This window comes from Phaethon aethereus, assembly GCF_964289735.1.
Source record: "Phaethon aethereus genome assembly, chromosome: 2".
Classification (NCBI taxonomy): domain Eukaryota; kingdom Metazoa; phylum Chordata; class Aves; order Phaethontiformes; family Phaethontidae; genus Phaethon; species Phaethon aethereus.
In genome coordinates this window covers 127,408,388-127,435,317 of record NC_138582.1, presented here as the reverse complement: position 1 = coordinate 127,435,317, position 26,930 = coordinate 127,408,388, and the positions used below count along the sequence as shown (strand labels likewise).

Here is a 26,930-nt window from a genome sequence, read left to right as displayed (position 1 = left end):
AATGTCAACAGCGAACATATTGAAGAGGCACCATTTGAAAATGCTTCTTTGAACTCATTTGACCAAGGCTATTGTTTGGAGTTTAAAGAAAAAAATCACACCTGTGTGCAGACAGATAGGCTCTCCTTATCTGGTAAGAACAAGGTGCGGAGACTTGTGCGATAGATAATTAATCTCTATTGCTATCTATAGTTTCATTGTTAACACTGTCTTGGTTGAAGTGTGAAAATATGTTCACACTTTTGAAAATGGGCAATTAACTAATCGAATGACAATATGAATCTTAGAAACACAGAAATTACTGCAATCCAACACTACTTATGACTAAGTTTTTATTTTTAATTTTATAAGAAAAACATGATCTCAAGCATCCTTCAAGAGTATAAGGGAGGCTACCAGATTTTCCCCACTGTAATTATCAGTGCAGAAAATTGTGACCACCATCACTGGTCTATTTTCACTAGAGCACCCAACATTTTACCCTCGGAATTAATTGCAGAGAAATTTTTTCTTGTGTAGCCAAGTTCCAAGAGACTGTGACAGATGACATAAGCAGCACTGAATAACCAGGGGCAGATACTATTAAGCAGTGGCCACTGTCCCATTAAGACCCTGTTAAGTAACAGTTGTGTGTATCAAGTACTACCGGTCTTACATCAATGCCCCAGGAGATGTCCAAATTAAGCAAGTTTTCTGGATAAGTATGCCAGTTAAACGAAGCATACAGTATTAACTTGTATCGAAGTGCTACAGAGCATAAGCCCCACACATTTCAGCATAACTTCACAGGGCTGCAGAACTTGTGCAAGATTCATATTAAAAAAGATTTTACTAAACACAAATTACATACCGCAGATGTCACTTCAAAACTCTCTCCTGGGATAAGATACAAGTTAGACCTCATGTTTAAGGGAGACCCACTTTGCACTTCTTTTTCTATCTTTTTTTTTCTTTTTTTAATGAAACCATCCCTTTATACCCTTGATGCTTCTACAGGTGGAGTTCACACAATAGGCACTTCCACATGAATGAAGGAAATCTATCTTTTCTCTCTATACAGTCTGATGATCTAATTTACATCTAGACTGCATATAAAAGCATGCAGAACATGTATTTACAAAGTGTTTAGCTTTTTTATCTCTACTACTAAAATTCTTGCTATGGCTCTTACACTTCACATTTCTAACACGGTAACCTCCTCCTTTCTGGTCATGAAAATTGTTTGGCTTACATTCATTCAAACTGCTATAAGAAAATAGTATTCTTGTGTCACTGAGTCGACCACTGTACCGCCTCCTGGGATCATTGCACTGACTCCAGAGTCAGACACAAGCTATTTATTTCAATTTAAAGCCCCTTGTGGACAGTTTCTGTCTTACTGCCTTTCTTACGTCATTCCTGCTCCACATAATGCCAGTCTCATTCAATTATCTGTCAAGATAACACTTTCTCTGATACTTTCTCATTTCCAATACTTTCTAATAGCCCCAAACAACGTAAGACTATTATCAGATCCACATCTGCATATTCTCTCACTCAAAAACTATTTCTGCCCCTCAACAACAAAATTTTTCTATTTTTTTCCTTTGCATTTGTTTTTATTTTCCCAAGCTGTCTCTTACTCCCTTGCAGTTCTCAGCATTCTTCATTCTTGTCTGTCAGACATGAAAATAAGACTTGCAGAAAAATCCCGTTTCTGCTTTCCAAGCCTGTTTGTTACTGGAAGAAGCAGCAGTAGAGGACAACTTCCCCGAGTTAGAGAGTTGTTGTATTTTTCTTTTTGTATTTACTGTCCTGATCAAAAACCAGAAATACTACTTCAAAGCAAAGTTCTGTCTAGCCTAGTATCCTGTCCCTGAAAACAAACAAATTAACACAACAATACACAGAGCTAACAATTTAAGTTCAAAGATCTTCATCTTAAATAAATCTTCGCAGTTCTGATTCTTCACAGGACATACATAAGTAAGAGTAGCCAAGAGTTTAAAAACAGCAAAAATACTAACTTTTTTTTTTTTCTTTAATCCAACTTACTGTTCTAAGCATACGTTCTCCTTTTTGGTTCTCATGCTGAAAGCTCTTTTTTGTATCATGTGTTTTCTCTCTGCATATATATAATAACAACTCTTTGCAGATTGGCTGGTATCTTTTTTTTTTTTTTTTAAACACACTTAATTCATTGCAGAAGTGGCATAGTCCAAAACTCCTTAATAAAACAAATATAAATAAATTGGTATGTTGCATTTTCACAGCCCCGTCCACTTAAAATTCTCAAATCAGTGTATAAACATTTACTGAAGTGGTATAGTTTAAAGTTACAGAAAACAACTCTAATATCCACATTTTACTCTAAGGAATGAGATCAAACTTGTGGATTTAAAAAAAAACATAAAGACACTTAATGGTCTATAACAGAAATGCTCTAGATCAGTAAGGCCAAAAGCATTCGTGTGGAAGATTTTGTCTACATCACGCTCTACTAATTTCTGTGAATGTATCAGCATGAAGATCTTGGCTCTTAGTGTGGCCTCAAGTTGAAACAATCCATTTTCAAATAAAAGGACTGAATTTTCATATGGGGAAAATAATGCCAATCTGGGAAAAAACTGTGGACTTGAAACTCATGCCTTTAATGAAAATTAGTCTTAAGAGTAAATAACATGGTAATGGTGATCAAAATTTCTTCCTACTGATTTTTGTATCTCTGCTTTGATCACCATTGGACTAGACTAGAAAGTTTAGTTGGTGTTTAGGGAAGACTCCTGGACTTCTCACTTCCCTGAGAATGTAATGTTTAAAGCTCACCTTTCCACTGAACAGGATGTATCAATGCAGGATAACAGAAGACATGCTATATTCAGAAGAGTTTTTGCAGCCTCGTGTCAGAGGCTACCGCATAAACTGACTGATTTTCCACATCACCTGTCAGTCTAAAATGTTAACGATAGGAAATAGGCTCTTTGAAATTCTGGATTGTATTTGTTAAATGAAGTCCTGAGCTCTTACTATATCTCCTTGTTTTTCACCTCTCTTTATTTCTGTGGAATCATGTTATCAAGTTTTTAAATGTATGGTAGTTTCTCACAGTTTTTTTATTCCATGTTTTGTTTCTGGAAGTGGTCAGCCTTGCCTCATTCCACTAACAACTAAAGAAAGACTGGTCAGTTAAATATACTACAGGCCCATAAAGAATAGATACCACCAGAATTACTCCTTTGCCGTTAAACTATACTTCACTTATGTCTCAACGCCTACTTACATAGACAGACCAAAATGACATGCAGATAAAACAGTAATTTTTAACAGCAGCAAACCCAAAAGGCACTTTGTATTCTTTCTATAGACCTGCAAATTCGTATAAAAGTTTTTCATGAGCAAGCACAGTTCTTCAAATTTTATCTTAAAACTTTGTTAAAAATTCTTCAAATTTTAGCTTAAAACCAGGCAGCTAGTAGCCCGCATTCATTCCTCTACAGCATATCAAAACCATGTTTGACCTTTTTATTGCTAGCATTTATCATGCAATGTTTTACATGGCAAGGTCCTTCTCTTACATATACAATGCTTGAAAAAAACAACAGGATGTTGACACAACATAAAATGGAGGTACTTGAAATCCTTTATGCTGAAATGCACAAATAGAGGTTAAAAAAAAAAGTACACTGTACATAACTGAGGTATGGAGTCACCCAACTGTACATTTTGCTAGGCTGGCCACAATGCCAACAGGAATTGCCCTAGTAAGTATTTTGCCCGAGTTTCCGATGGGACACTAAATTTCCCAGTTCCTCCATCACCTGAACGTGCTCCCAGAGGCTGTTCACAGAGACAAGAGAAAAGAGTCTCTTGCCCATACACTGGGAAGCCCTTTTTAAAAGGCACAGCCAAACTCATCGATAGAAGTGGCCACCCTTTGTAATTCTCGTCTTCCACTTCAAGCCCTTAGTGCAGAAGCGACGGACACCCCAAGGACCGCCTCGGCCGGAGGCTGCAACACCGCGGCCTGCAGGCCTGTCAGGGGCCGCACCCACACAGCAGCTCGCCTGCGGCTCCCGCGCCAGCTGGTGTTCTCTGTACCCGGACCTGCAGGAGCCCCTCAGTGACTTCCAGAGACTGAGCCCACCCACGTCCCCCAGCCCAATTCACCGCACCTCACGCAGACGGCGGGAGCGCGGCCAGAAGGCGGCGGCCGCTGCCGCCCCCCCGCCCAATCCACGCAACAGCGCATGCGCCCAGGCTCCCGCGCCCACTGCTCGCGGCGCAGCGCCGGCTTCCAACGCCTTTTGCCTTGCGCACGCCCGCTCCCGGTTTCTGGCCGGTGCAGGGAAGAGGGGGTGGGGTTCGTCTGCGCCGCGCCTGCGCGGCAAGGGGCGGGGCCTGGCTGCGCAGCTGTGCGCGGCTGCCGCCATAGCGTGGAGCCGCAGATGGAGCCTCCCCCTGGCGCCGCAGGTAGGGGCGGCCGCCGCCCGCGCGGGCGGGTGGCGCGCGGTGGTTCGCACGTGCAAGCGAGGGGGAAGGGAGCGGCGGCGGAGCAGCAGCCCCCCCTCCGTCCCTCGCTGCCGCCTCGGCCCGCCGGTGCCGCCGCCGCCGCCGCCGCCCGCCTCGCCAGAGCTTCCTGTGGGAAATCCCTGCCTCTTTCCGCTGCCCCCTCGCACCCCGCGGCGAGGAGACTGGGTCGTGCTGCGTTGCCGGCGGGTACCGGCAAGGGCCACCCTGAGGGGTTCGGCCTGCCCTCCGCCATCCTCGGCGGGCCCGCAGCGAGCTCCCGGCGTCCTCCGCTGCCGCGTCCTACCGCCCTCTTCCAGCCGCGGCCGTGACATCCAACGGCAAGATGCGGGGCGCGGCGCCCGGTCTCGCCTCAGCGGCGGCGCATGCCGCTCCGCGGCGTCGAGGTGCCGGCGGGCCTCGCTGCCGCCCGGCCCGCCGTAGTCTCCCTGCCTGGGAAACGAACGTAAAGGCAAAATACCAAGGTTATGTGGTCCTCGGCTTCGTGTTCCCATGGTCTGGTCCCAACAGGTACAGCCACATATCCGTAGAAGTGAATTTATGCCCATGTGCTTACACCCATATAGTATTCATTCATCTGCCCTGTTCCTGAGGGCAGGTACCTGCAGCTGCGTCTCTTGGTGTTCAAAGGCCATTCCCTGTCAGAACGAGTCCGGCAGCCAGGTCTTGGTATGCTTCAGCTAATGCACGGTGTCGAGGCACCTGTAGTTGCTGGTGAGCTGTTGTGGTTGTGCACCTTGGTCTGTGTGGCCTGTGGCTGCTTCTTCAAAAGCTGAAGGATGCAGGCCAAGACCAAGCTCTCAATTTCTGATAGAAACCTATCTGGGCCTGGCTTTCCAGGCCCTAGAAACAAGGTATTCCATCTGGTTTTGTTAATAGTATCATCTAAGCATTGATCTGTCCCTAAATTAACAGGAAAAATCTTACAACACTTACCACTGCATTTCAAGTGGTGGTTCATCTACAGCATAATTTTGCTTCCCAGTTGACCTTTGGAAAAAGTCTAGTTATTACACTAGCTCAGTTCAAGCTGTTGTGCCTTTAGAGTACAGCAAAAAAAGATGGCTCCAGACACTGAAGTTCCTTAGCGTTCTGCTTCCTTATTTAGGTCTACAATGACATTATGTGTCCCTCCTAATCCGTGTTGTAGTTGTATGTTAGCTGTGGTAGGACTACTGAGGATGTACTTTGGGTACATGCTATGTGACACTAATACTGAGATTTATCTGCTGAGCAGTGGCGTTGCTTACTGACACCTCTCTAAATCTGCTGCCTTGTTAGCCCGTGTCTTTTACTTACTCGTTCCGCCCCCCCCCCGCCGCACCCTGTGCCCCAGTCCCTGGCTGTTACAGCTCTGTTGAAAACCTCAGAACGTGAACTAAAAGCAGAGATGTCTAAGAGGTTGTAGAGAAACTGGAACAATAGCTGCAAGAGGTGTGAGCTGCCCTGTTCATATCAGTAAGGTGTTAACTCAGATACTCCGGTGCGGTAGTTTTTAACGTCATCATTGTTATCTGCTTCTTGGCTTACATATGATAAAAAAGGGGGAGAACCACAGTTTAGTAAATTGTTAACCGTGATGGCTGCTTCATTTTATGGTCACAAAAGACACAAATACTCTCATGGCTTTGCAGGCAGTAGGGAGTGAATATCAAGGAGTCCTCTGAAGTTCAGAATGTAGAACCTGTGAATTATGTTGTGATTTGTGTGGGATGAGCCTTTTGACAGCCACAGTTTGGGAAGGAACTGTAGCTGTGTCATTAGGTGATTGCATCCAGTAAATAAATTGGTAGATAAATCTGTTGACAGAATTTTATGTTACGGTATTTTGTTCTGTCTTTCTTCAGAATGAATGTGCTGCAGCCCAGCACTGAAGTTAATTTTTCTATGCAGCACCTCCAAAACTCTGTAGGGTGTTGTTTTAAGTAGTAGAGGTCATGGGTCATTAGAAAGCTTATTTTCTTTTTAATGTGCACTTGGTTATAGCTGTCATTTTCAGATGGTGATGTCTGAATCCCTACTCAAAGATTCACAAATGTGTAAGGAGAAAAGTAGGGTTATTGACAGTTGCTTAGATATACAATACAGGTTTTGGTACCTATCCTGGACATTTTTTGGGCTCTTAAAGGCAGAGGTCTTGAAGACTGATTTCATAATTTTCTTAAGCTACAGTCTGTTTCTTCTGTCATGTGGAAATCTAGGTTATTAAATATGGCAGCATTATATCAACGTAAGGAGAGAACTGGGCTTGCAGAATGTTTGTGTCTTGTTTCAAAGTGGCATGGGCAGTAAGATGGAGCTAGAAGAATATATTGAAAGGAATGAAAGTATAGCTTCAAAAGATAGAAAGGAAAAAATTATGCAAGATAATGCATTGTTGAATTTAAAGGGCAAAAATATACAAGTAAAAGGAAGAATAGTTTCAGCTTTTAATTAAACTTCTTTTAGATAATATTTCTGATTAAGAACATAAGTTACGACCATCAAGAAGGGAGTTGAATGAGAATGACCTTTTTGATATTCCTAGTGTCTTTGACCTGTGTTGGGAACATGAAGGGAGGAGATAAATTGTGATTTCCTGAAGTTGTTTGACACCGCATTTTAAAGAACTGTTCTGGGAAAAGAGCTAAAAAATGAAAAATATATTGGGATGCTCCAGTGAGTTTTATAGTACTGAATGGCTTGAAAGGATTCTTTGGAGTTTAAAATCCAGATTAACATCTGCAGTCCTTGTGTTGGTGTAACTAAAAGCCTTTCAGCCTTCTCTTTTGTGTCAGAACACCTCATGCTCTGCAACTTTTGAAAACCCTAGTGTGTTTTGATTATATCTGTGATGTTAGTTTATAAGATCTTCATTCATTTGTATTATATATACTGTCCATTAAATACATAGGTACAGAAATCAAAGGAAGGCATTATTTTTTCTTGTCTCTTTATCCTTACTTTCAGTTAAAAAAAAAAAAAAGAGAAGCAGGAAGAATGGTATTTGCTCCTGTTGTTCAAAAGCCGTGCTTTTAATTTGTGTGTGGTGTTTCTTATTTGGAATGAAAAGTGTAAATTTTATCTTGAAAGGTGTGGTTAAAGAGCTAAATATTCAAGCCATCAGGGAGTTTGGACAGATTTTTTCAAATTAAACTTTTATTTATGATTTAAATTGTTTTTCTTTATGCCTTATTACACAATTCTGAAAATTAGCAAAGAGGAGTATGTAATGCTGTAGCCACCGATTAGCATTACTGGGCATGGTGGAAAATCTTAGGTGGCTAGTATCTCCTTAGGTGTTAACTGGGGGGTTTCATTGGTTGTTAGATTTTCCTGCATCCCTTTGTCCTCCAGATGGTGGGTACTTTACTCTTTTTATGTAGTTTTTAGCTGTTACTCATCTCTCTACTCCAATTTTTGTGCAGTTCTTGAGGTCATGGCTTAGTTCTATCTTACGTGGTCTGTTTGGTTTATATACTTCAAATAGTTGGTGATTTTTGCAGGACCTTTCTCTATTTCTTACTCCAGGTGGAAGTAAGCAGTAAATTCTTGGACAACATTCACTGATAGTTAGAAAAGGCATAGAAGAAATAGGGATTGTACACTTGGGACCAGTGTACAAGGTGCTGAGAAGTTTGGGCTTCGCTTAAAACGTGTGGAACCCTTTGTGTAGGAACCTAAGTGTATCTGTGCTGTTACTATATTTTTGCCATCCCAGAAAAAAACAAAAATGTGTATTCGGTTGCTGAAATATTGCTGCATGGTGTCTTTGTTTAAGTGACAAAAAGTTGTGTTGAGGATTTTACATCAGTTACCGAGTGAAGCATTTGGAAGCTTTACGAAGTGGAATTAAGGCTGTCTGTGCTATTTTAGTTCTTGGCTGGTCCACAGCTGAGTTGTTACTGACTTTGTGTTTTATGCATTTTGCTGGAATCCTCATCTACAGTTGTCAGAAGGGACTTGAGGTGGGGTGAGATGTTCCCCTTTTAGGTAGCTCATACCCTGGGCTTTCCTAACTGGCAGGTCTGTCATGCTTGAGCAATAGTTCAGGTTAGGTGTTAAGGAACCTGCATTATTTTCAGTAGTAAATATTAAACTCTGATCTATAATTAATTCTTTGGGCCCTGTAACTGACTTTGCTGTGTGATCAAGGGTGTAAAAAAATCTCCTTGTGTCAAAAATCTTCACAAGCAACTTCAGGCTTGACTTTACTTATTACTCACTATGTGTATGAGGATTTGCAGTCCACATGTAGTTAACAAATAAGTGTGCTTTGTCAGTTCTGCTTTTACTTTTCTTTCTAGATATTACAGACTTGCTGTACAAAAGCCATTGTTCAGTTTTAGCGAACAGGCTTGTCGGTATTCTTGTAATCCAGTACTGCCATATTGCAAGAACACGAGCCCCAAAGCAAAATGTAAGATAACAAATTCAGCCGGTGAAAAAGGTGAAAATTGACTTTGAGGTGATGATAGAATGGTGAGAAGTTAAAGCTTTGGAAATTTTCCCTGGTGTTGTCATCCCTGTACTCCATCTTAATTTAAAATGATGTCAGTATTAGATAGAAAGGCCTCAAAATCTGTAACTTTTTACAGACAAATCTATTAATATACATCTAAAGAAAAAAAAGGTTGCTGTGTAGAGAAGCTGCACTGATCAGCCTCTTCTACTTTTAAATCAGGGTTTCAGGGTATCACGTATGTTGTTTCACTTGGATTATAACAATTCTGTCACTTCATGTCCTTCTGTATTTTACAACTTTAGTAGACAGCAAAGTACTTAAGACTCTAGTTTGTATGCAAACATGTATGTGCAAATAAAATTACCAAACTCAGTAGCATTTCAGGTCTGTGTGAAGATGTTTGGTCCTGGTCCATCACCAGTCAGTTTACACCTGGTGTTTTTGACTAATAAAATTCATTACCTTCCTTTAACAGGATCCTGAATGTGTTTGTGAGTCTGAAGTTACAAAACAGTATGCTGAAACTATTTGTCACTTTGGCCCCGTGAACCTCTTGGCAGTAAGGGTACAGGACCCCCCTCACAAGCTACAGGAATGGGTACTTAAAGTATTAATTACATTGATACATAAAATTACAAGTGTAGGAAAAAGCCTTAGATTTTAGAAACATATGTGTTTTTTCCTCCCATGACTTTAATGGGTCTATCTCTAAATTAATTTGTTCCAGTGTGAGACTTAGTGTTTTGGAATAGTGGTTTTAAGTAGTTGATAAAATATTCAATGATACAGACTTTTTTGATAACTGCTTTTATGATGCACATATGTGCAAATGAATTAGCATGAATTAGTGTAAGATTGGTAACTTATTTAATACAAAATGGATAAGCTAGGCAGAACAAAGAAGATGAAAATTTTGAGTCAAATGCATTCTTTTCCTGGAGGAGTAGTAAGCTGTTATCTTTGTCCATTCAAAACACTGTTACAAGTACACTAAAATAAATCTGAAATGGTTTTTGAAAAAATTTAACTTCTAGAGCCAATAGTTTGGTTTATGAAAGTTTGCCAATAAACATGCAATTAACACTGTGCTGCTACTTCTGTTCTTAGTAGAAGTGTACTTTTTCAGTGTAGTTTTATAATTAGTTCATAGGCAAGTGTTTTAAACCAAAACTTTGGGATGCAATGGAGTATATGCAGCACAGAAATAATTTTTACCAAGTGATACGAAAATAACTCAATCCCCAAAATTAATGCACTTAGGTAACTTAGCTATAAATTTGTTACTTGTTCTCCATCCCTTCTTCACTTTAAGTGTTGTTTATACTATAGATCTGCATATGGAAAAAATGAGAGTATGTCTGATAAACTGAAGTTTAGTAGGCTCATCACAGATGAAGGCAAGACTTTCCTGTCCAGGAAAAGAACTGTGATACAATTCTTTAGAGTGGAGATTTTCTTTAAATGTGGTATAAATTTTCTTGTTTTTCTTCTCTTTCATGTAATAACTCTGTTATTTCTGCTGCTGAAATTTTCATTAATACTTCTGAAGTTCTATTTCTTAGCTTAAAAAAGAAAGGCATCTTAGCAATCTGTCTACTGACAAGTGCTTATCTTTGATGGCCCCAAAATAATGAAAGTGATTGTTTTAAACTGTTTATGTTTTGAAGGGTGTTATGGTTTTTAACTTGGATTCCTGAACCTTGTCTGAACTTCCTACAGCATTTTTGGTAGTCAAATAACATAACTGATGTCTAAAAGTTGATATAACTGGGACTTCAAGAAAAACATGAGGTATAACAGTTGCTAATGTTTCTCTGTTCTTCATATATACTGTGATTCTGACTGAAATAGCAATGATATTTAAAGTTGTATAATGAGAAATGCATGTTTCAAAAACTTACTGGAATCTCTTGACGTGCTTTCCTCTTGGAGGCAGAAGGTATGAGGCTTCTGTAAATATCTGGGTAGACAAGCTTTCAACTTTTTCTCAACTTTTCTGGATAGTCTGTGTCCCTGCTACCTGAAGTCATGAGTGATGAAAGCAGAGCTGTAAACTACCAGGAGGACATAGTGACAAAAGGGTGAATAAGTCCATTACCAACTGTGTTGAAAGAAGAGGGGTGATGATACAACTTTTCTCAGGACACTCTTCTATGAAAACTTTTGTCTTGGTGTCCCCTTTTTGTAATAGTCTTTAATTAATATGACAAGTCGCTATAGTCCCTTTCGTTATTAGGACTGTAAAGCATCTTTGTGTTTCGTTCTCCTCTTGTCCGCTTAAAGGTCTGCTTGCTATAGCATGGGTCTACACCATGGTCCTCTTTTTCTCAAAGCCTTCCTGGATCCTTTGGTCAGAGGCTAGGAAGCCAGGAGAGTATTCATCATCTGTTTTTCCAACTTCCATATGAAGTGAATTTGATGTGTATACCATGCTGTTCTAGTGGTTGTGATGCTCTCATTCCTATTGATGCATTTATTTCCAGATTTTTTTTTTTGGTCATTTTTACAAAAATAATGAACACAGTTAAACCGAATGGCTGTGGTCCTTGGCCTTCCACGGCAATAAATAGCTTTGCAGCTGAGTGTTTTGATCAACGACAGAGAACTATTACAATTGTAGTCTTGTGCCCTACATATTGTATGCAACCAGAGAATAGTTTCAAACGTTCAGATTTGCCAAAACCTACATGTTTTATTTGTAAAAAAAAAAAAAAGAAAAAAAAAAAGATCTTAAATGTGTTGTTAGTGTTTTGCTGAATAGGGATATCTCAGAGTTTAGTAATCTCTCTCTCGTTCCTTTAATTCTTTACCCTGGGCTGAGGTGGTATCGAAAACAATTTCTCTTTCACAGAGGTATTCCCTTTTCTGTAGTTTTCTCCCCTTCTGTTTGGTTTTTTTTTTTTTGTCAACTGCAAGCTTATAACCTCTGTACCTGTTCTTTATCCACTCCTTTGTTCCTTGTCCCTATGAGGAGCGCCAGCATTCTGGAATGTCCTGATCTCTGTCTTTAGGAAAGTTTCACCACACAGGTTCCTTGGCTGTAGCCTTATTCACATTTTTAAGGAGCTAGTGACTTAGATGCTGCAACACCTGCAAGCCTACGTTTGGTTTTAATTCTGGTTTAACTTCTGTCTATTTCTTTTAACAAAATAGTTTTTACAGTCAATTGAATTTAGTCTGCTTTTTGTAACCTTTACTCAATTAGCTTGTGTTTATCCCTCTGTGCCTTGTAATGTTTGATGCTACCAGGAAATTTCAACAGAATGTAAGGTAAAGGTAGAATCAGAGTATTAAGTTACCCTAACAAATGTGCCCAAGTTTTGGCTGGCAGGAGGAGATGGAAAAGCTGCTGCTAACGTTTGTCTAGTCCTCTGGAAGCTGAGAGGTAACGTGTTCTTGTTGGTTCACTTTGCTGCCAAAGGCCATGATCATCTCAAACATCCTACCCGGAAGACTAGGCAAAGTGTGTGGAGGATGTGGGTGGAAACCAAAGGTATCAACTTTCAAATGCGGAAGGTAAACTGTAGGAAAACGTTTTTCTTGCTTGTTTGGGGATAATTTTATTAATGTTTTGAAGATAAAACAGTAGAAGGTCTGTTGTAACGCAGATTCTTGTGTAGGGACTCATCTGCAGCAAATCTGGTATAAGAATTAGAATTATCTTAGTGCAGAATAGTGAACTTTCAAAAGAGGAAAAAAGCACTTATTATTCCAGAGAGTTTAATATAGTTGAAAGGCAAAAGGAATTGATGGTTTCACATCATGGCTGTCTCATGTTTTTTGATGAAGTCTTGCTTCTGAGGTGTTGTTTCTTTGAAAGTTCTTTCCATATATGTTACTGCAGAGCTGATTAGGTTGGATTGTTGATGATCTCCTTGCAAGTGCTTATACAATGGTATCAGAAGTGCAGTTACTCTGCATGTAAACGTATTTTTCTAGCTGGTATCCGGTATTGTAATATTTGTGCCTTATTTTTCTTAAGTATTTTGTATAAATGCTAGACATACCAACTTCAGTAAAATGTTTTAAGATCCTTGAAGGAAAATCCGTGTAATGCAATGGATAGTTTAGAATCAAGGAAGAATAGTAAAATACTTAAGATGTTACAACTGGAACTCATGAGTGGATATAGTACTGCCCAAACTGAACATCTGCATTTGAGCTATTTGGAGGGATGGTTGCACCCAGATGCCTAAAACTACCTCCTAGACATTATAAGATGATTTTAATTGCTTGTGCTTTTCATGGTTTAAAAACTGATACTTACCAACAAACACTCTTTCAAAAACTGTAGATGAGATTATAGGTGGTCTTTATTCCTGTATCCTTTATACTGTTGAGTAATTACCTTTGAATTCCTGTTGCAGCTTTCTTCTGACACTTTGTACTGGATGCTTCCCTGTGTCCTGATGTGGCCTCACCTTCCTGTATTTTCAGCCTCCGCAGGTGTAACAACATGGGACTAAAAAGAGGGAGTTTGCCTGGAGCATAGCTCTGTCATGGTTCTGGTTGAGCTGGTGTTAACACCAGTACAGCTACCTCTTGCTGTCTGTCATATGCCCCTTTCCTTTTGAATAATCAAACAGAAAATTGGGTGCTTAAAACTAAGATAAAACCCCGAAATATTTTTTGACTGTTCTGGTCTAACAGGGAGGCTTTTTTTTTTTTTTTTTTTGGCTTTTTTAAATTTTCTTTTCTTCTCCTGGAGGATGCCCTTGTGCTGTTTCCTTTCTAGGCTTCAGCTGTGTTCCTGTCCACTTTTCCTTTTTGTCAGTAGTGGGTGGCTGATCCTTGCCTTGGAGCCCTGTGGTTTGTTGCTGTGAGAACCGTGGGTGCTTCTAGCCACCTCTGCCAGCAGGGGAAGCCCAGCTGCCCTTCCATGCCCTAAAGACTTCTGTGCTATCTGCCACATTTCCATGTATGCTGGGGTATAAAAGTTAAATGAAGTAATTATTAGAGCTTTGATAAGTAGATCTAGTTACTCCAAAGTTTAAACAGTCTGACAAGCACTTTTTTTGCATGTATTTGAATTAGCTTTCTGTCTTGAACTGGTTGCTGACTGTGTGGTTATGTGAGTAATAGTGCTGGTGCAGTGGGAGTGAATGAGGGCAATGGGGGACTGTTAAAACTTCCGTTTGGTGGCAGCTAGCAACCCACTTGCTTATCTGTATCCACATTCATAGATCAGCTTAGTTTCTGCCTGCTCTGAGCACTAGTATAACAAATATAAATTGAAAAAAAAAAGGTGGGGAAGCTTAGGCTATAATTTGAGCCAGTGGTGCTCATGACTGTTCTTGTCCTAGTCTCAAAACAGTTCCTTCTCATAGGCCATTTATGCAGCTAAATAGTGACCCAGATTGAAGACTATCTAGCTGAGAAATTGCCTGACAAGAAATGTATTTACCTTTAAACCAAATTAACTTCCCCTTTCAGTTCACCACAGGGCTGCAGAGCACATCTGTGTGGGCAGAGGGAAAAGAGCATCACAGGGATCAGGAGAGGGCAGGACTGCCGCAGTGCCAGCTTGCTTTGACTGAAGTTAGCAGAGCTGAGGCACGTAGCTTGGTGGTGCTGTTTCCTGCCATGTCATTCAGCTGAACTGATTTGTCCTTTCTAAAAAACATGCTTAAAAGTTTTATGACAGCTTTGTGTTGTCTGTAACGTAATAAATGCTCGATACAGTAATTGCACTGAAATTCTGCAGAAAGTTAAAGTGAAGGTTATTTAATTGTAATTATTTTATCCCAGTCATGAAAATCAGAGCATAGAAGCAAATCTAGGTTGTGAGCTATTTGTATTTTTGTTGTATTTACAGAAGACACTTTGTTTTGTTTCTTTTGCTGTAGAAATCCCAAGTAAGAAATTTTTGAGGAGAAACGTAAATCTTCAGTTCAGATTCTGTATATTGCTCATTGTAATCCTGGTTTGTTGCCAGATTCCCCTAGTAATACCACATATTCAATACTGTGTAATCTCATAACATAACCTCATAGCGTTACTAAACTTTAAAAGATGATGACTTAAAAATGGCTAGAGAAATATTAGTCTCTGTTGCCTTTTGATATAGAAGTAACTGAAGATGCTCTGAAAAATAGATAATGTTTGAAAGTGGTAGGTAGCTTCAGTTCTGCTTCCGTCCTTAATTTCAATACATTGTCCTTTTAATTTCTTTCATTTCATCTAGATTTTTTAATAAGCAATTTTAAAATTAAATGATTGTCACTCAAAACAACAGTGTGTCTGACAGTAGAGTTTTCATAGTGTAAGCATCACATCTGATGCTATTCTGAAGCATAATATCAACATCAAAGGATGAATAAATAGTGTGTTTGAGGAGGAAGACCAAGTTGGGCTATACATGTTCTGAACAAATGTCATTTAGAGGGTTTTTAACTCAGTAGCTAAGAAGTAAAAAGCTGTGATTGATAAATTCTCATCCCTTTGTTTTGAAGAAAGTGGATTTGGAAATGCATTTTTTTCTAAATGGTCTGTGTTGTTTAACTATTCAGAATCATTAGGTCTACTCAGAGTACTGAATTCTGTTTTGAGACAACTGGCAAATGGCAACTGTACTTTTAAGTGCAGAATTCAGGCAGTAGCATTAGTTCTTGTTAAGTTGTATTTCTCAGTGAAAAACCTCCTACATCCTCCACTGAAGAGGCTTCTTTTCAGTTCTTTAAAAAAAAAAAGTCTTCCACCTAGCAATACAAGTTAGAGCACAATAGGTTGTGCTCTGATATGCACTATATATCTCAACTTTATGACAGTGAGTAAAAAAGCCAGTTTGTACAGATAATGTTATAGAAAAATACTAGTATCCTGAAATAAAAGTAATTCTCAACCTTTGTGCAGTCTGTATGCAGACTTTCTATTTAGTAAAGCAGAAATTAGAATATGCTGCCAGAATTTTCTCCATTATTTTTGGTTCATTGTGCACATTGAGCAGAACAGAAATATTCAGGATAATGCTCATATTTGTATCTGAGCCATTTTAAATCTTGGACTTTCCTGCTTTTTTTATCTGTATGGTCCTTCCATGGTACTTTCTGTTGCTAGTTTGTGACCATTTTAGTATACTAGTGTATGTTATATAAACAATGATATGTTATTTCTGTAGATTGACTTTCCCTGATGTATAGATAAGAAAAATCTTTTGGGTTTTTTTTTTCACTCTTGCAGAAGATTCTAAGCTGAGACATGTAGAAAAAGATGTTTTGATTCCACAAATAATGAGGGACCGAGCCAAGGAGCTGTGTTCAGATAAAGTGCAAGGTAAGAGTCAAGTGTTCATTGGGAGATCAGATGTATTCACTTTTGTGCCCTGAATATAATCCTTGTTTTTGAAGACGAATAGTCAGAGAATTAATATGTATGATCTGCATCTTTTCTGTTCACTGTGAAACCAGTAGTAAAGCATATAAATCTGCCGTGTTGACTTTGGCTGCTTGGTGATGTGGACTATTTTCCAAAATGACTTGTTCTTGAGGGCTGCAGAATTTAGTATGATAATATAAAAGTTTCCACATCTTCGTCTAGACTTTGTGATGACAGAGCGACACAAGAGTTACTGTATTCCTGTATGTAGTATTTAATACTTACATAAATCGAATTGCCTCATGTGAGCCTTCAGTTAGGGCTTCCCTCATTAAGATAAATTTAATTGAATTTGTCTTAACTAACTGCATCCTTTCCCTGACCCAATATTTTAATGGTACATGCACCTAACACACACATGTTTTTAGACAGACATTGAAATAGGATGATGCAGTCCACTTTTGCATGTTTTCATTTTGTTTTGAAGAGTACTGGACAACAACTTTTTAAAGTTGAGTGTCGCTGCTTCTTCTGAACACCCAACTGTTCATAGATTCCTGGAAGAAATCTGTAACTTTTTGAAGTACAATAAAGATAGAGCTACTTATGCACAGGTTAGCTGAGAATGTTGCTGTAAGAGGCATGTAAGAATACAAAAATACCCAAATATTAGGCCACAAAATGATTCTGTACAAATGGCATGCTTTCAGTAGAGGGCACTTGCCTCTTGTCATCTAGATCTGTGCTCTCTAAACTTTTTTGATTGCGCATCTCATCAGTAAAAAATTTCTGAGCACACAATCCCAATATATGTATATTTATTTATAAGTTATATACATGTACCACTGTGCTAGTATATCATCTACATTAGAAAATACAAAAATAGAAATTAAAAAAAGATTAGATAAAGATGAAATAAACAGTACTTTAAAATTATTTTTACATTATTAATGGTATAAAACCCTTTTTGCTCTAAAATATTACTATTAATAACAATATTTTTAATGAGAGCTATGTGATTGAATAGGTTTCATTATTTTTTTTTAAATCTTTGTTTAACTCTTTGGGGTACAGCAATTCAAAGGTCTTCCTTGAAGTTCAGTTTATTTCAATACTGGGTTGTAATGGGTGTCATAGCTGAAAAAGGTACTTCACAAAGATGCATAGATCCCACTGGAAGAAGTGCATTGTTGCATGTGGGTCATTGAAAGAAAGTGTCAGTTAAATACATTTTGAGAGCATGCTATTTATATAATTTTGTTCAGGGATAGACCAAAGAGGGGTGAGTGTGTGTGTTTTTGTCCTCTGAACTTTCTCTGTGTAAGATGAGGACTTTGATTTCAGCATGTTAATTTTCTGTGGCAGCAACCAATATTGGAGATTCTTGAGGTGTGAATTGTGGACCATTACCTTGCAGCTTCTCCATGACTTTGCCTCCATAAATTTTAAAGGAAGATTCTGTCTTTTTTTCTTTCTGTGGTGTTAGGCGACACTATAGGTTTTTTTCTTCTCCTGAATAGAGTTCAGTTGTGTATCTTTAGGAAAATGAGGTTTGTGCATGCATCTGTCTCCCCCTCATTCCTTTGTCACTTGTAAGCCAGCTTTGATAAAATTGTGTGGAATTTAGAGGTGGAAACTGAATATTTCTGATGCAATTTTTATGATCAAATAGACAATCAAAACCCACATTGATATCACTAAATAAAGGTGGTAGCATAAGTTCAGCTATTTTGTTATACACCTTTTAACCTGGACGGGAGTGGAGAGACCAAATCACAGGAAATGAAGTTTAAGCAGTTTTGTGAACAGGAGAATTTATCATCTCTTAAATCCATTGTGAAATTATTCCTGGAATAAATTTGTCTTGTTAGTACACAGGGATAGGTGTTAATCAGAGTAAATAGGCTATGGTTTTTATGCTGTAAACAATTATAAGCTATGAACATAAGCTGTGTAATTAAGTAACCAAAACTCCTGTGATTTGAGTGCTACATAGTGCACACATGTGCATGAAATTGTGCTGTTTATACTAAGTGGCATAGCCACTCAGTTAACTTGCTCTTGGTGTAGGATTTTTCTGCTTTATGTTAATTTTCTTTGAACAACTCCTATTAATACACCTTTGTTTCATTTTGTCTTTAGTCAGTTGTGGTAAATGCATTGGTAATATAAGAAATACAGGAAAGAAAGCTATTCTACAAGTATGGGCCTTTACAATTTACTTGGTCATGCTAGGTTCATATGTGTCCCAATGGGGAGCCCCTATACATTCAATAGTGCTCTGCGTGAGCACGGGGGTCCATCTGTATACAGTCCGTTACCTTAGCCTGCAGCTATACCACCTAGAGCTGTGTGCTTATCAGAGCTAATAATGCAAGTAGTGACAGCCTGTCCAGCACGTGTTGAAGAGCCATGCAGGGAAAAGAAACCCCAAGGGTTAAAAACTAAATAAAAATTAGAGGTTTTGTTAACTCAAGAGGTGATCCTGCTACCCTAGCGTGGCTAAATGGGTGACCCATTGCTGTGCTCGAGTGTTAGCGTACCAGGGTAACTTAGGGATGAAATAACCATGAAAATGTGTCCATTTGATAATTTTAAAGAACAATTAAGTATTGTGTCTGGTCATATTTCATTTTACCTAGAATATTTAATTTTACTTTGAACTTTTTTCAAATGGTTCCAGTATAGTTCTTGTGTGTGCTACATGTTTCTGAACAATTTTGTACATCTTAGTTGCAGAATAATTTCTGCCTGTTTAAGATTTTCAAGCACCTTTTCAGTGAAAATGGATATATTTGTAGTTTTATTAAAAGGTTAAACATGCTTTCTTTAAAATGCTAGTCAATTTTCCATAAGTATTATGGAAATGTGCTTTATTGTGTTAGTATCCATGCACTGTGTGTATGTGAAATTGTGGGCTATTGTAGGAGTATCAAAAGTGTTGTAAAAACCAAGCAAACAAAAAAATCCAACAACATTATGATGCATTATTGATATTAAAATAGAATACTTTCATTGTATTTGTACAAACTGTAGCATGAGTTTGTCTGAAATAATATTAAATCAATGTGTCCTTAGCATATAAAAATATGTGCTTTCAATCTGAAGTAGCTAGAAGGAGCATTGCCTCATCCATTGCTTTTATGAAATAATTTCTTAAGCAAACTGTTTTCCTTTAAAATTGTCAAGTTTTTGGCTTTTAATTTCCAGTTATAAAATTTATTCTTGAGTAAACTTCCTTAAAGCAAAATCACAGCAAATTTCAGGAACCTGAAATTAGCATTTTCTTATCACAAGGGTTATCTTTAGCTTAACAAATCTTCCGTAGTTTCATCTGGTTGTGCTGTGCCTTCCATGACTCCTCTGTGCTCTTAAACAAGAAACACACTAAAAAGCCTGCAAGAGCTTTGGTTGATCTTGATCACGTCTACATAAATGTTTGTTCCATTTCTTAAGAGCACTTACTCTGCTGTTCAGAGTTACCAATTCTGAAATTTTTAACGTGATGGGTTTAGATAGAGAAGAACAGTTGAGGACAGAAGTACACAAACAGGTGTACTTTCAGGATTGGACACTCAGTTCAGTTTGATTTTTGGGTTACTTGGCAAAACAGAAACAGCTGACTAGCTTTGACAGGCTGTGGGTTTGGACTCTGAAGAAGTTGACTTAAGCTGAGATCCCAAAAAGATAGTGCTGGATCATTGAGTCATTCGTGAAACCATAATTTTGTATTATATTTTTTGTATATGTTTTGTGAATTTGTATTTATAAAGCAATTCTCCTTACTTTCCAAAACCCCAAAATCCTTTTTTTGCTGGGAGAAAAACAATTTTGCTCCAGAGATAAAGGGTTTTAGTTCTAGACTTTTTTCTTCTAAATTTTGTTGTGTACTACTGATATGTGGTCTGGATTTGGGCCTTTAAAGGTCACCAAGAGTGACTTGCAGATGTCTTCTGTAATTGTGACTCATTTGTAAGGCTCGTGGGTTCACATAGGAAACTGAGCTACATGCTTTTCAGGGTGAATAGAGGGTAGATAGTTCAGATCACTCTGGATCTGCCATTAGGAAGGCAGTGGTGTAAGGGAAACAATTTGGATGATTGAAGACCTGATCCTGCCTGTGACTCTGCAAATAAGAATGTGCCCTCTTCTCATTTGAAGATTGTTGTGGGAGATACCCATCTGGCCAAAACAGTAAGTTTTTCTGTTTGTTTGAGGGTTTTTTTTTTTGTGTGTGTAGTTTTTTGGTTTGGTTTTTTTGTTTGTTTTTTTAATGGGAGGGAGACAAATGGGGGTTGTTTCCACCTGCGCTGGGTTAAGGACCCTTCCCTAGAGCAAACTGTTACGTTGGTTCTGTTGACCACAGGAAGTGTGTAATTAGGGCAACTGGATTTACGTTGCTGAAAAAACTCGTAAAATACTTGGCAAGGCTTTAAAAAATGGTTTGGAAAGTGTGGCTGGAAAAGGACATTTCTAAGCAGCCACCCTCCTCCCATTCTCCAGTTTCCCCATTAGCCCTCTCCTCCTCAGGGCTCATGTTGATACTTAGTGGAAATGATGGGATGCAACACTACTTCAGGCTTCTCTACAGTAGAGCATGACCAGTGTCAACCAGAGTTTTGATAATGTGCAGTTACTCAACAGTCCTGTCACTGACATTATCTCTGTCCCCGTAGGGGCCACCTGCTCTAGACCATGACCCTTACACCTGACACATCAAGGCCCATAAAACCAAATAAATTTCTGATTGAACTACATGTGATGCTGTACATTTAAATGCCCAAGTACACCTTTAGATATTCCTTCTTCAAAAAAGGAGTCATGTTATATATGCTTTCTTACCAGAAATGCAGGTAATGAAATGTGTGAAATACTTAGTACATTTCAGCTTGATGTTCCTCAATGGTGTTGCTCACTTTCCTTTGAACTGCAGGCCAAGTTCTGTTAATTGATGCAAACCCTTGCCAAATGCTGGGGGCAGGATTAACCTGTTGGTACCTGCACTCAATGGTTCTGAGGTTGACAGTGGCAGGTGCTAAGACTGATAGTAGTGGGAAATTACATGGCAGCACACATTAAAAAATTTTGATGATTCTTATTTACTTTAAGTTACAAATTAAAACTAAAATTACTATTTATAAGGGAACTTTGCTCATCTGCTTTGCTTCATTGTGAAAATATAGTCCTTATAAATTTTTTTAAAATTCACGTATTTCAGGAGTATCTGGGAACAAACACAGTGATCTTCTGATTGACCAAAGCAAAAAGATGAAGTAGCTGATAAAAATCAATGAGTTAACATGACAACTCCTGGTAACTTCTTTAATTGAGCTGCTGTGACCAGAAATTGCTTAAATGTGCTTGTATACATATTGTTCAGAGTTTGATGCAAAGCCTGAGAGGTTACATGGGAGGAATCATAGATTTTATGACTGGAATAGCCTCTCTTATGAGGATGAATAAAGAATGCTGCCTTATTACCTGCAACTATTTTTGTGAGAGGAAGGTTAATGTAATTTGAGAATGTATGTTCAATCCAGCGACAAAACTGCAGGGAGAGAAGGGGAGAAAAATATTATTCTCTGTTGCTGTATTTATTATCTGAATATTAAAGGACATTCTAGTCATATTGAATGTGACCCCATTACCCTATAAGAAACTATTGAGATTACTGTTGTACGTGTTGTGCAGTTGTCAGTTATTGAAATTATTTTAGATGTTTTGATAGTGTACAGCTATATTTAGTGCTGGTAATAAAATTAGTATGTGTTTTTCCCTGGCTAGTATTTCTCAAGCGTAAGATGCTGAATTTTTATACGATATTCTTGCTTGCGCATAATAGCTTTTATTTTAGAAAAAATTATTCAGCTCTATATATTTCCAATGAACATTTACTCTCATCACATTTAACTGTGAATGAATACAATCTCTAGAGGGATTATGGTATATTGAGCTTTACTCCAACAAACTGGGCCAAGAGAACAGCTATATGTAAATTACAATTTGAAGAAATGAGATCCTAGATCTCATGGTCTTTTTTTTTAATGATACATGCAGCATTAACTACCCTAAGCTAATTTAGGGGATTTTTTTGAAAAGAAATATAAAAGCATATTGTGTTGCTTGGTGATGGAAATTTAAGTATTCTAACTAGTGTTAGGACTTAGAAGAAAATGTTCAGGGAGGGAACTTACCCTATTTGATTATTTTTTTTTTCTTTCCTCCTCCATGTCATTTCAACCCAGCTGATGACAAGAAATGGGTCAGACTGATAGCTCTACCACTGCAACTTAGTTGTGTGGCGTTTTTTTATTTTTTTTTTTATTAGGGAATGGAACAGCTTTTACAGGGACAAAGAGAAATGAAATCACTTTCAATGAAAGAAAGAGGCCTCATTATAGCCCCCAACAGCAGTTATTGACAGCTACACTTCCTATTAACAAGGAGCATTTAAGAGTTTGGCTGTTGGATCTTTGGACTTGATCTAATTTGCTAGCATTAATTAGTTTCTTTTGAGCACAGACACTTGGTGCTCACAGCTATAGATTTGGAGGACTAATTAGGACAGAAAATTGAACAGAATGGGGTAAGGCATTAACCTTCAACCATTACCAGCTGGGGCTCTGATAAAGACCACAGAGTCCAAATGCTCCTATTCATGCAAAGAGTACTCTAATGAATATCAATTTCAGCCAGGTTGCTATATCCTACAAGCACTGTCTTAATTTTGATTCTCTTACCTGGTAGAGGTTTTTATGTATAGATATTAAAGTGATATTGGTAGTTCAGAGCTCATAGATGACAACCTCGATAGGTTACCTATGTTTTGTCCAGTCTTTCAAATTGGTTTTCTCAAGTTAGAGATTTTTATGGTCAAGTTCTCCTCCCAGTAAAAGTGGGGAGGCTAGGGTGGTTATTGTTGCAGCCTCTTACTACCAGGTTTGTATCTTTCCCTAGATGTTGTATATTGTATTTGCTGATTCTCATAGTTTTCTTTCCCAGTTGACATGTTTTGATTCTTCTGTGTCAGTCATTCTTACTGCTAGCAAGTGAGGCCATACTTGGGATTCTGTAGGGTTTTTTTGTATCTGTTTATTGATGGTGGTCATAACCTAGCAGATACCATGTATGACAGTATTGCAGTATTGTATTACTGTGGCATAGTTGCACATAGCAATGCATTGTTAATGGCAGTACATATGACTTATGGTAACTGTTATTTTAAATGCATGTCCTTAATGTTGTATTCAGTAGTTGCTTTGCAGTTTTGGATTATAAACCCCTCCTAGATACTACATTCAACAGTAACATAGTTAGCACTTTGTGTAAATAAATTTAATACTTTTAAGACGTCATGCTGTATTTCCTTTGTGTGTATATAAATATTTATATTGTATATAAATTATGAATATTACCCTGGGGTTACTTTCACACAGAAAATGGGTTATTTTTCAACTGTTGAAGTCAGAATGTTTTGTGTAGATACCGTTAGGTTCAGCAGTGGAAAACAGAATTTAGTTTGGTCAAAAAGTAGCTACTGTGTATTCAGAAATACAATAAATAGTGAGCTTTCAGGTAAGCCTACAAGCAGTGTATTGACCTTGTAAGGAACGTATGATATTCTGAGTAAGGTAGTAGGGGAAAACTTCTGTCCATCATTCTTCAGAAAACGCATGAAGTTGGCAAGTGTATTTGCCAAAGAAAATTGCTCATCCAAATCACAAAAATTGAAATTATTAATTCCAGTTGAGCTAAATGGGAGTCAGAATAGTAGTTGCAGGTTCATCTAATATGCGTTGATTTTATGAGGCAGTGCATTATAAGAGTTGTAGTTTTGATCCCCATTATTTCATGTAGACTGGAGAGCTATACCTGTTGTACATATCTTTGTGTGCACTATTACGAGTCAGCAGAGCCAGTCAAAAAAATAAAAGGGTAGGAATCACAGGCCTTATCAGGCAATAGGGGAATGTAAGTTAAAGTTGAAATACAGTTTGGCAAACAAACACACTTCCCACAAGATGTGGTGGTCTGAGTGTTGTTCATGCTTTTTGATGTTCTGGAAATACCAGTGTGTGTTTAATGAAATCTCAAATTTTCATTCTGTTTTGGGATGAAAACATTTTAAACTTCTTTTTCTGTATGGAACGGTTGTTCTGAAGATTGCTTAGCTTAAATTGAGAGAGTTGTTCCTCCAGCACTTATTCTTTGATATGGAAGTTGGTGGATCCTACGGTAACAACACTGACAATGCACAACTTTTAAAGTAGAAACAATGTTCTCAGTTGCTGAGTAAAACCGCATTCTTGGACATTATTGTTCAGGTCCTTTTAACAACAGCAAAATCCCCCTCTTCCCCACTGCCAAATTCAGTTTTGTGGCTGTTATAATTGTTTTTCAGTAGTCATCTCTGTGGTGCTGCATAGAAAGAGAATATGGAGATCTGTGCTCTGAGAAGCGTTCTGCTTATAGGTCTAATGCTTGAAAAGAGAGTAAAGGCTACAGTAATAAAACGTCATAAAACACTTGTGCTCTATTGTCATCCCTCTGAATTTTATTTTTAACAGTTTATCACCCTCAAGAAGAAAGGAACCTTGCAGAAAAGAGCACCAGGAATATGTGCTGCCTAAGATCAGGATAGATACCTTTACATGAAGTGTAAGGATATGATAGAAGGCAAGTGACGTATTTTGCATGAGGAATCAAGAGCTGCAGAGCTGGTCAGAGAATGTGAAAGGGGATGAACAAAGAATATTAGAGCTGTACAGAACATTGGAGGTATGGACGAGGCTTTAAATTTATGATCAGGGAGCGAGAAAAACAATTCAGCTGCTGTATTCTAGATTTGAGAGGGATAATAGTAAAAGATTTGAAAGGAATCATGTAAGGGATGGAAGGTAATCATTCTGGTGGGATAATGAGTAGGAAAGGAACTTATATTAGGAATTTTGAAGAAGATAGTGTAGAAGAGCAGTGCATGAAAATTTCCCTTGGAGGGAGAGAACAGATTCTCTTGATATCCACTGTATTGGGAAGGAGTTGTAATAGTTGTAGGGAATTTTGGACTTCAATTATGGTATTAAGGGATCTGCCTTCTTACCTTTTTCCTAAAATGAGTTTAAAGAAAGTGTTCTTTAAGTCTGAAATGCCTTTTTTCACTTCCAGTAGTCAAGTTCAGGATTTCCTTGTATGCATTTTTATCACATACAGTGTCTTGCACTTTATAGCCTTCTTTCTTCCTGTCTGTGATCCAGAATCTCTCATGGAAGTATCTAGTCATTCTTCTTTTTCCTCCTCTTAAATATAAACTAAATATTCCCTCCAAGCCTCCAGATCAATAACATATTTTAAGGATATTTAAATAGTCCTTTTTGAAACACTAAATCACACAGTCTGCTTATGTGTGTAAATTCATTATTACACTTGCATGCCAGGCTTGATAACAGATCTTGCTTTGTTTCTTGATGACAGAAATACCCTTTGCTGTAATGGGATGCTCATGAAGTTGGTGAAAAAGCACTGCAAAGGTGTGGCTTAAGATATAATCTTACCCTGTGGCTGTAGGCTGTCAATCTAACCTTCGAAAAGTTATTTATGGAGACACAGTTGATGTTGGCAAAAAGGACTTCTGAATGCTATTGTTTAGTATGTGGGAAATGTATAGGAAGTGTATAATGTGGAAGTACATAGGAGAGAGTTGAAAGCAGGACTTACTGATGCAATCTAGACTGGTCTAACTGCTGTAATAGCATTAGCTTCAATTCTATAAAGAGATTGTCAAACCTGAGTGCTCTAGAAAATTGCCTCCATATTGGAGGACACATTTATCAAGTCTAAGAGGAATGCAGGGCTGGAAAAGACTTTCAGAAGATACTTTAGGCCATCGTCTTCTCTTGTGGGTGTATCTAGTATGCCTGTGTTTGTCCCTTAATCTGATTAATGTTGCAGCTTCTATAGACAAGCTGTTCCAATGTGTAGTTATCTTTCACTGTTCAAAGAATGTCTTTTGGTTTTCTAAGTTTGGGGTTTTTTGAATGTCTAAACTAACTTTTCTTTGTATATCAAGCTATTTATGTTATGAGACATTAGGCAGATTCCTGGTAATGGTCTGAATAAAAACAGCACTTTGTATGGAAGAAATAGCACAACCCATTTTATTGAAAAAAGGCAAAAAGCTGAAAAAGAAAAGGGGCAATAAAAGGCTCCTTCAGTAACCATCCTGGAAAACTCTTTCTACCACTGAGTCCCTGAGATTGCTAAGGGAAAGTGTTGGACCCAGAGATTCCAGAGTTGTTTTTAGGAGCATGGTGAATTGAAAACAAAACAACCCCGAAAACCTTAATGTCACCAAGTAAAAAATTGCTTTTAAATTTACAGGGAGAGCTAGTGCTTTCAGGTTGAAGAAAATGATATCTAGTAAATAAGAGTGACCACAGCCTGCAACTTCAAATATTATACTTCGTTGCCCATTGCTTTTTTTTTTTTCTGCCTTTGGGGTGGTAATTTTCTGCAGTGAATCTGACAGCTCCATCAAAATAATTCATAAGGCCAATGATGAAAAGTATTCTATTTTTTTTCATGTAAATAATCTTTGTCATTCCTCATCTCCCCTGATTTCTTCCTCTTGTTTCTTTGCTTTGTGTTTTCTGAGTGTTTTTTTAATGCT

General features: G+C 38.2%; 1 protein-coding gene across 1 annotated transcript in view; it reads left to right on the top strand.

Moving 5' to 3' along the window:
- Nucleotides 1–4,226: 4,226 nt before the first annotated feature.
- The window catches only part of CMC1 (C-X9-C motif containing 1), a gene marked incomplete at both ends in the record, with an annotated part of 44,668 nt that continues 21,964 nt past the window's right edge, over nucleotides 4,227–26,930 (top strand). Inside the window, 2 exons of the mRNA XM_081996484.1 lie at nucleotides 4,227–4,449; nucleotides 16,130–16,222. Coding sequence (XP_081852610.1) covers nucleotides 4,227–4,449; nucleotides 16,130–16,222 — 316 coding nt within the window. The remainder of the gene's footprint in view (nucleotides 4,450–16,129; nucleotides 16,223–26,930) is intronic.